Genomic DNA, 7,998 nt, shown 5'->3' on the forward strand with positions numbered 1-7,998 from the left:
TTCCGAAGTGAGAGATAGTTCTGGAGAATTTTTTAACTTTTAATGTTATATATATGTATATATAAACAGTGTTGAGAGAAGTAAAGATATTTTCTACTATACGTAGTTAGGTAATACTTTCCAAGTATTTAGGTATGGTAAAGAGTAGAAAATATTTTTTAAATCGTTTTAAGAAGCAAGTTATAGTCCAACTTTACTAGCACTGGTATTGAGCTAATTCAAAAGCAAAGAAATAAAAATAGTTCGATTCATAAATACCTGACTCAGCCGTTTCTCGAGGTGAACTTATCTAAGATATTTACATACATCATCTATCCTTTGGATTAAAGCGCAATGTACCGAACAATCTTTAAGGTAATTTTAAGTAAGTTTCATCCCCGTACAAGTGATTAGGTGGCATTCACAGTAAGACGCGTGCACCTTGGCGACAATTTAAACACTTGTTGAGCAGATCGATTTTATTGCGTTCTCCGAAGTCCGATCAGAAACACGTTTCGAAACACGTTGGTACCGCACCCAGAGTCCCCGATATGGCAACTGTTTTTCTTGGAACTATTGTGCACACGAAGTCCTTTAGCGAGTTCGAGTCCTTCGAAAACGGATTCCTTGCAGTGGACGACAATGGAAAGGTGTCCTTCGTAAATACCACTTCCGATAAAGCCGTGCCCTAATAGCGTTTCTCACGCAGATAATAGGAGTGGGGCATGACTACCAGCCGTGGCTCTCGAGCAATTCGGTCCAGGCCAAGGATCTGACCGAGATTCGGCTGTCGGAGCACCAGTTCCTCATGCCGGGCTTCGTCGACTGTCACATTCACGCCCCGCAGTTCGCGCAAGTGGGCCTGGGACTGGACATGCCACTTCTGGACTGGTTAAACACGTATACCTTCCCGCTAGAGGCGAAGTTCTCTGATCAGCAATACGCCCAAGAGGTCTACAAGAGCGTTGTCGTAAGTAGCATTTATATTTCTTATCAATATGGGACGCTCAAACGTACGCGCCAAGAACGCTTCTAATTGCTGATAATGGTTATAGTAATAATAAACTGATATCAGGAAGCAACGCTCCGCTGCGGAACCACCCTGGCATCCTATTTCGCCACGAATCACCTGGAGTCGACGCTGACATTGGCGCGGGAGGCGGTGCGCCAAGGCCAGCGAGCGCTCGTCGGCAAGGTCTGCTCCGACTGCAACAGTCCCGACTTCTACGTGTGAGTACCGAGCGTGACGGACTTGGTCTGGTCAACCCAGTAATGTTGCTCTACGCAGGGAGACAGCGGAGGAGTCGGCCAGCGCCACTCTGGAGTTCGTGGAAGAGATGAGGAATCTCGAAAGCACATTGGTGCTGCCCACGATCACCCCACGATTTGCCCTCAGCTGCAGCAAAGGACTGCTGAAGGATCTGGGTGACATAGCGAAGCGATTCGACCTGCACATTCAGAGCCACATAAGCGAGAATCTTGCGGAGATCGCGGTGGTGGAAGGGATCTTTAAGACCAGTTACGCCGGAGCATACGACGAGGCTGGACTGCTCACTAACAAGGTTACATCATTCAGGCTCCGGTTTTTGCTCCCTCGTTTATAACTGCCTTCTCTTGCAGACGGTAATGGCTCACGGCGTGCATTTGGAGGACGACGAAATCGCACTCCTAAAAACTCGAGGTTGCTCGGTGGCACATTGTCCCGCATCTAACACGATGCTCAGCTCGGGACTGTGCGACGTCAAGCGGCTGGTAAATGCCGGCGTGACCGTGGGCCTTGGCACAGACGTTTCGGGTGGAAACTCGGTATCAATTCAGGACGCTCTGCTGCGCGCGCTGGACGTGTCCAAGCACCTGGACTTCTTCAAGAAGCAGAACATCCGCGGAACTGGGGAGGCGAAAACACAAGATCCCAGCTACGTGCAGCTAAAGTACAAGCAGGCATTATACATGGCCACATTGGGCGGCGCCAAGGCGCTCTCCCTGGACCACCTGACCGGAAACTTCGCATTGGGCAAGGAGTTCGATGCGCTACTAGTGGACGTAAGCGTCATAGAACATCCCGTACGGAGGCTGAACGTCGACGAGCTGGTGGAGAAGTTCATATACACCGGCAGTGATCGAAACATTTTAGAGGTCTTCGTGGCCGGCAAGCGAGTTAAAAAGGAATGCCAACCAGAATAGGGTAATTACAAATTTAACAGTGGCATTTCACGAGGAAACGTATATAGAGAATTTATTTTTATAGCGACAAACATTAAATGCTGAACCGGAATTTTGCGTTTAGATAACCTCCAATATACTCTCTCTTTTATACACTTGGACTGCTAAGAAGTAAAACTAACTTTGTCTTTACTCGTTTTACATTTTATACTCGGAACAGTTCTGTACATAAACTATACTTTTAGTTTCCATCAATTATAGTTTAATCACATATTGGCTATATATGGGTCAAGGATATATTGTAATTAATCTAATTGCTGCAGATAAAGTGTATATATTTCATATACGAAACATTGATTTCTATGGGATGATGAATAAGGCGTGCAATCTTTTAGGGGATGATCGCCAAGGTCTGAGGGAATGGGAGTATCTTTCTCAATATACAGACATTTTCTGTGGGGGACTGCTATTGGATGCAATAGGAATGTTTGAACTGGATTTGTTATTATACAAATTAAGTAAAATGTCCTCATGTGTTCATAATTTCAAAGGGGTTCTTTTGGGCTAGCTGAATTGCCTGCGCCGTTAATGGCATAAGCCAATACATTCACTTTACACATTAAAGCTTACACTTTTATAAGAATTTACACTAGATTCCGCTAAGAGTACGATAATTAGGACTAATTGCGATAAACATAAGCTATAGGACGCGTTTTACGCATTGAACATATTTTGCTGCGTGGCATCGTTTTCGAAATCTGTCCATGCATTGTTCAGTTCCATAAAAATGAGCTTGGCAATCTCCTCGTTTTCGGTTCCATTATGCTGAAAAATAAAGTGGATTAAAGCATTTTCCTTTCCGTGAGATGTCACTCACCTTATCAGGATGCACTGCAAGGCAGGCTCGCCGGTACGCCTTCTTGACCTCCACCGGAGTTACCATGGTGGACATTTCGCATCGCTGCCACTTGGCGTTGTCCCACAACACTGTGTGCATTGAGCATAGAAGCGCACGGATGTTGTTTTTCTTACCGTCAGTCTAAAAAAGGTATATTAAAAAGAGGTTTTATTGTAGTATGCTACTGTCTTACCCATTCCATAATGCGAACTTTCTTGGGGTCCATATCCCTCACCAAGTCCTCCTTGCGCATTTCATTGATCGATCGCGGACCCTGGTTCATTTTGCTGCCGAAGGAGTAGCCTTGTTGGCCTAGAATGTCTGCAAATATGTCGGAGCCCTTGGTGCCGCCGAAACCTGCTTGCTGCGGTGGCTTTGGCGAATCGAAATGGACTCGACTGTAGTCTGGCCGCGATTGAGCAGGGACCGGCTGTGGCTGCGGAGGTCCCCTAGTGGACGTTGTCATCGGCTGTGATTGCTGCTGCGGCGGTGTCTGCATAAAATTCCCTTGAGGCTGCGAGGATGGGGATGGCCTGTGGGTGGGGCTGGAGAACTGCGTCGGTTGGGGACTACTGCCGACAGGGGACTTGCCACTCAGCGTGCTGCGGTTGAAGTTTATGTTAAGTCCTGAAGCAAGATTGGCGATATCTGCAAACGGATCGGCAGCTGCCTTGGGCGGCTGTGTTGGCGAGGGATCGTTTCTGGTGACGGCTGGCTTGGTTACAAAAGTTGGCAGGGTGCCAACGAAAGGCGGTATGTCTGATCCGGCTGATGGCTTCAGGCTGGGCGTATTGGCTTGGTCCACAGAGCCAAAGATGTCGAACAGATCTGTGTTTACTTTTGTCGGCAGCTGCTGCATTGGCGGTGGTGGAAGTATATCAGGAATCGGTGCTGATCCTATGCCCGAGGAGTCGTCATCACCGAAGGCCCCCAACAAGTCAAAGCTGGCATCTGTGCTGGGTTTGGCGCTAGTTAAAGGATCCGCTGCTGGTGCATCACTATGCTGCTGGTTCAAATTGAGCAGGTCGATGGGCGGGGAAGGCTCTGGCACAGCCATCGGAGGTTCGTGGGCGGTCTCTGTAACATCGGGCAAAACGAGTGGAGAGCTGGCACGATCACTTTTCTGAGCGACAGGCGGCGACGATGAACGCGTGCTGGGCTTGGTTACTAGAGTAAGCAAAGAATTTGATCACAACGTCCAAAGACAACAAGCACGAGCACTTACCAAAGTTGTCCAACATCTCTGCGAACTCCAGATCCGAACTAAACAAGGCGGCTGGTGATCGAGTGGGCTTGGCTGGCAACCATGGCGGCTTATGGCTGGGAGGAGACTCCGACTCGGTCACAGTAAGCGAGAGCGACACGCAGAAGTTTGGGGCCACCTGTTCAGGATCTGGCAGGTCGTCAAGGTCTTGGCTGCTGAACGTGATCAGTGTTTCTGGTTCGGGGATGAAGCCCGTGTTTATTTGAAACTGACATATCTTCAGGCCTTGTGGTCGCACCATTCCCTTTCGGGCATGATACAAAACCACCGTCACATCGCCACAGACTGTTAGGTTGACCGGCAGAACTATTTTCCCGGGGCCGGCCTGGTGCAAACTGTAAATGTCGGCCAACGAAAAAAGAGACTTTGGTATAAGTATCTCGCTGTAACCCGTTCTATTCTTACCGCATCTTTTCGTAGTCCTGCAGTGTGCTAAGCAACAAGTTATCGTTGCAATACACCTCTATGTAAATTCGGCAGCCGTCGCGAGCCTTGGTCATTCTGGGTATGGGCTGGCAGCTAAGCGACACAAGATTGGTGTTCTTGTAGTGCGGAAGCAGAGGTGTGGGGCGCAGGATGTCACCGAAGTAGTACAGGTAGCGAAACTCGGAGGGGCGCAGGTTTATGGTGTGCCGCTTGACAGCAAACACCTGCACCGCGTCCTCCGGCTCCTGCAGCAAATCTGCATACATGAGCAGAGCGCAGATGACTGTGGCGGCAGAGCACCCACCCGAGTCCCCGGTCTGCACGATTACAATCGATTTCGGATCGGCTTTCAGAAAATTGTACATGTCTGCTGACACGGTAAACAGGCCCTGATGTAACAACAGATTCAAATCGTTATTAGGTAAAAAACAAAGTATTTAACAAGCGCGGCCTGGCAAGGCTACGGCATTTATTTAGCTGCTATGAGGCATATTAATAAAAATAATAAATAACAATTAACAATTAAAATTAAAATTCAACCACAAAATTTCATGAAAATGAAAATCCCGCCCTTGCAGTGTTATTCATAGACATATATTTTTCTGCTTTTCACTTTTTGTGGCACTGACCTGTGTTCTCGAGCAAACAGTCGGACAAGATTATAATTTATGGAGTCGAAAATATCTCCTTTACTACGTTACAAACTTCTGACCAAAATTACAAAATTCCATACAGAGGAACGGTATTAAAACGTCATATAGAAAAGTGTCTTAAGAAACAACAAAATTTTTGTTCGACGATGTTCGAGTATATAGATAATATTTCAAATATATGGGAGCAGTAATCTATTTCCTATCTAGTTAAATAGCACATAAGAAAGCTACATTAAAAACTAAATTAAAAAAGATATATGAGAAAAAAAAGCATAAACAACGAAATTTGGCTAATTTCTACTGATTGTCCTTTACATACCTGTAGATTGGGAGCATGCGCTTGTGGACACCCATAAACTGATCCTGCCTCAACTGTACGCACTGGTGGCGGTAGTCGGGGCACTGTGCTTTGACCAAAGTTGTAAATGCTAATCTTTTGTGGAGCAAAACGACTCTCTAGAGACAGCCGAACGTCTTCGATGTTGTTCGTTTTGTACGCCGACTCAAAGCCGTCAGAAGGACAGGGCATAACCAAAATCCGAGAGGTGATGTGGCTGATGTCGAGATCGTTGCGGGCGATAGACTGCTGCATAGTCTGCATTACTTTGGTGGATGTATCCTTAATGTTTTTGAAAAGCGTTCCAGCACCGCCACGCAGCGACGACAGCAGGCTACCGTGTCCATTACTGGAAGATGGAGCGGTGGCGGCAGGGGGCGCTGTGTGGGGGATGGTACTAGTAGGCGATTCGGTGTAAAACTCCGATTGAATGAAACTTTTTCGAGCGGGGCTTTCAGCCGGTAAGGAATCGATGGGGATTCCATGCAGGTCTAGAGGTCCTTTGAGTGACCAATTGTTTGTTTCCGCAATGGCTGCAAGGCGTTCGAGCACCATGGCAATGTCTAGCCGCTCGGCGGGGTTCACTTTAAAACATCCCCTGATAATGTCTCGGAAGCACTGGTACGGGGGGTCTGGCGGAAGAATGTAGTTGGCGTTAATGATTCGCAGCTTTCCGCCATCCTCGTAGGGATGTCTGCGATAGCACAAGAAGTAAAGGATGCAGCTAAGAGCCCAGATGTCGGCCTTGGGCCCGATCGGATTGTTGGACCAAGTATCGAGCATTTCGGGAGCCCGGTACATAGGTGTTGTCACCGTATTTAGCTGATCCTCTAGCATGTTGCGCTGGTTGGCACTCCACTCAAACGTCGGCGAAAGTACCTCCTTTGTGGCTGAGCCAAAGTCGCACAATTTGATTTGCTTGTCGTTGCCAATGAGGAAGTTTTCGATCTGCAATGGATTCGGTGGGGTTAGCATCGCAAGCTTCGTTTATTGGGCAGTCTTACCTTTATATCTCGATGGGCGATCGACGGTGACTGTGCGTGCAGGCAGGCCACAGCTCGAGCCATTTGGTAGAAGATGCGCAGTACCAAGGGCGGATCGATAGCAGCGTTGTTAGCTCTAAAGCAGTCCACCAGCGAGCCCCCTGAAATCACACGAATTAAGGCCTGCGTACATACAGGTTGACCTGATTCCGCACTTACCTTTGCACAGTTCCGTAAGGAGCAGGTACTGGGCCCCTTGCTGAGGCGACGGCGCCGCGTAGCTGGACCCCACGAAGGCAACAATGTTTCCGTGGCCAGAGACCTGCTTGTGGATGCCGATCTCGTTGATAATAGCGTTGCAGGCCTGCTGATCGGCTCCGATCAGACGCTTGAGGGCGTACTCGGTGCCAGTTTGCACATCTTGGGCGACGTACACAAAGGCGTATCCGCCTGAAAAAGGGGTGGAAGCGGGAGAGGAGGTTGATAAAACAGCACTGATAAGGGGCTGCTCTAATGCTAATTGCAATGGGCACAGCGAAAGGGGGAGTTGCTAGCTGGTAGTCCGCTATCTATGTACGAATTTTCTGTAGGGTTCTGCCCATTGTCATCCGCTAGAGTTGGTAACTTTTGTCGTTCTTATATAAGAACTGGTTTGTGAAAATCCGATCACTCTGGTCTGGCATGAGTGACTCACAGGTCATGGAACGCAACTGGGAAAAATAGTAAGTGGCAACGCACTGAGCGGATGTTAGCCTTGCACTGGCGGAACAGCTGAGCCCGAAATCAGAAAGCGTAAACAAAGCGCATTTAAGTACTCGGTTCGGGCTTCTTTTTCCGCGAGCGTTGGATGGTTGCTGGTGGCTTCACTTCCTATTGATTTTTTGTGAGTCGCGGTCCCTTCCCGCACCGCTCCGCCCACGCCCCTCACCTTCGGCGATGACACACTTGATGCGCAGCCTGTGGCCAGCCACCTCGACGACCTGGCCGACGAAGTCGTTGTCCAGCCTGCCCCCGAGAGCACCTGCTGCTCCTCCCGCACCTCCGCCTCCCGCAGCCCCGTTGGCAGATGGACTGCCCTCGCTGGAGGAGAAGTAGTTGAAGTTGAGCGACTTGAAGAACTCGCCCATTTTGGTGGCCAACGAAAGTGCGTTCTTTGTCGCGAACTGATTCACTTGAATTATCTGGCGCCCGCTAACAGTCTAAAACATTTCGAGTGCACTGTGGCCACAAAAAATAAAAAGAACAATGTACAGGGCTGCGGTGGTGCTAGTTCCGCAGGAGACTGGATTGGACTC

General features: G+C 48.6%; 2 protein-coding genes across 2 annotated transcripts; one reads left to right on the forward strand and one right to left on the reverse strand.

Annotated features, from left to right (window-relative positions):
• The first annotated feature begins 404 nt into the window (after positions 1 to 404).
• LOC108052198 (guanine deaminase) lies at positions 405 to 2,493 on the forward strand. The gene is made up of 6 exons (XM_017134536.2): positions 405 to 629; positions 689 to 949; positions 1,055 to 1,209; positions 1,268 to 1,541; positions 1,600 to 2,164; positions 2,228 to 2,493. Exons 1-5 carry the CDS (start codon positions 531 to 533, stop codon positions 2,161 to 2,163), a joined length of 1,353 nt encoding a protein of 450 aa, XP_016990025.1. The 5' UTR covers positions 405 to 530; the 3' UTR covers position 2,164; positions 2,228 to 2,493.
• Positions 2,176 to 7,998, reverse strand: LOC108052195 (cyclin-G-associated kinase). The gene is made up of 9 exons (XM_017134534.2): positions 7,632 to 7,998; positions 6,923 to 7,153; positions 6,725 to 6,864; positions 5,703 to 6,668; positions 4,710 to 5,119; positions 4,266 to 4,639; positions 3,234 to 4,207; positions 3,020 to 3,181; positions 2,176 to 2,967 (listed from the first exon to the last, which is right to left on the reverse strand). Exons 1-9 carry the CDS (start codon positions 7,828 to 7,830, stop codon positions 2,857 to 2,859), a joined length of 3,567 nt encoding a protein of 1,188 aa, XP_016990023.1. The 5' UTR covers positions 7,831 to 7,998; the 3' UTR covers positions 2,176 to 2,856.

The sequence above is a fragment of the Drosophila rhopaloa genome, unplaced genomic scaffold (genome assembly GCF_018152115.1).
Source record: "Drosophila rhopaloa isolate 14029-0021.01 unplaced genomic scaffold, ASM1815211v1 contig_155, whole genome shotgun sequence".
Lineage (NCBI taxonomy): Eukaryota > Metazoa > Arthropoda > Insecta > Diptera > Drosophilidae > Drosophila > Drosophila rhopaloa.

Bases quoted from the DNA above. Each gene is read 5' to 3' on its own strand.
- LOC108052198 (XM_017134536.2), top strand. From the start codon at position 531: ATGGCAACTGTTTTTCTTGGAACTATTGTGCACACGAAGTCCTTTAGC. The intron at 630-688 runs GTGTCCTTCGTA...TTTCTCACGCAG, and splicing joins CAGTGGACGACAATGGAAAG to ATAATAGGAGTGGGGCATGA. The intron at 1,542-1,599 runs GTTACATCATTC...CTTCTCTTGCAG, and splicing joins CTGGACTGCTCACTAACAAG to ACGGTAATGGCTCACGGCGT.
- LOC108052195 (XM_017134534.2), bottom strand. From the start codon at position 7,830: ATGGGCGAGTTCTTCAAGTCGCTCAACTTCAACTACTTCTCCTCCAGC. The intron at 4,640-4,709 runs GTAAGAATAGAA...CGACATTTACAG, and splicing joins CAGGACTACGAAAAGATGCG to TTTGCACCAGGCCGGCCCCG. The intron at 2,968-3,019 runs GTGAGTGACATC...TTTATTTTTCAG, and splicing joins TTGCAGTGCATCCTGATAAG to CATAATGGAACCGAAAACGA.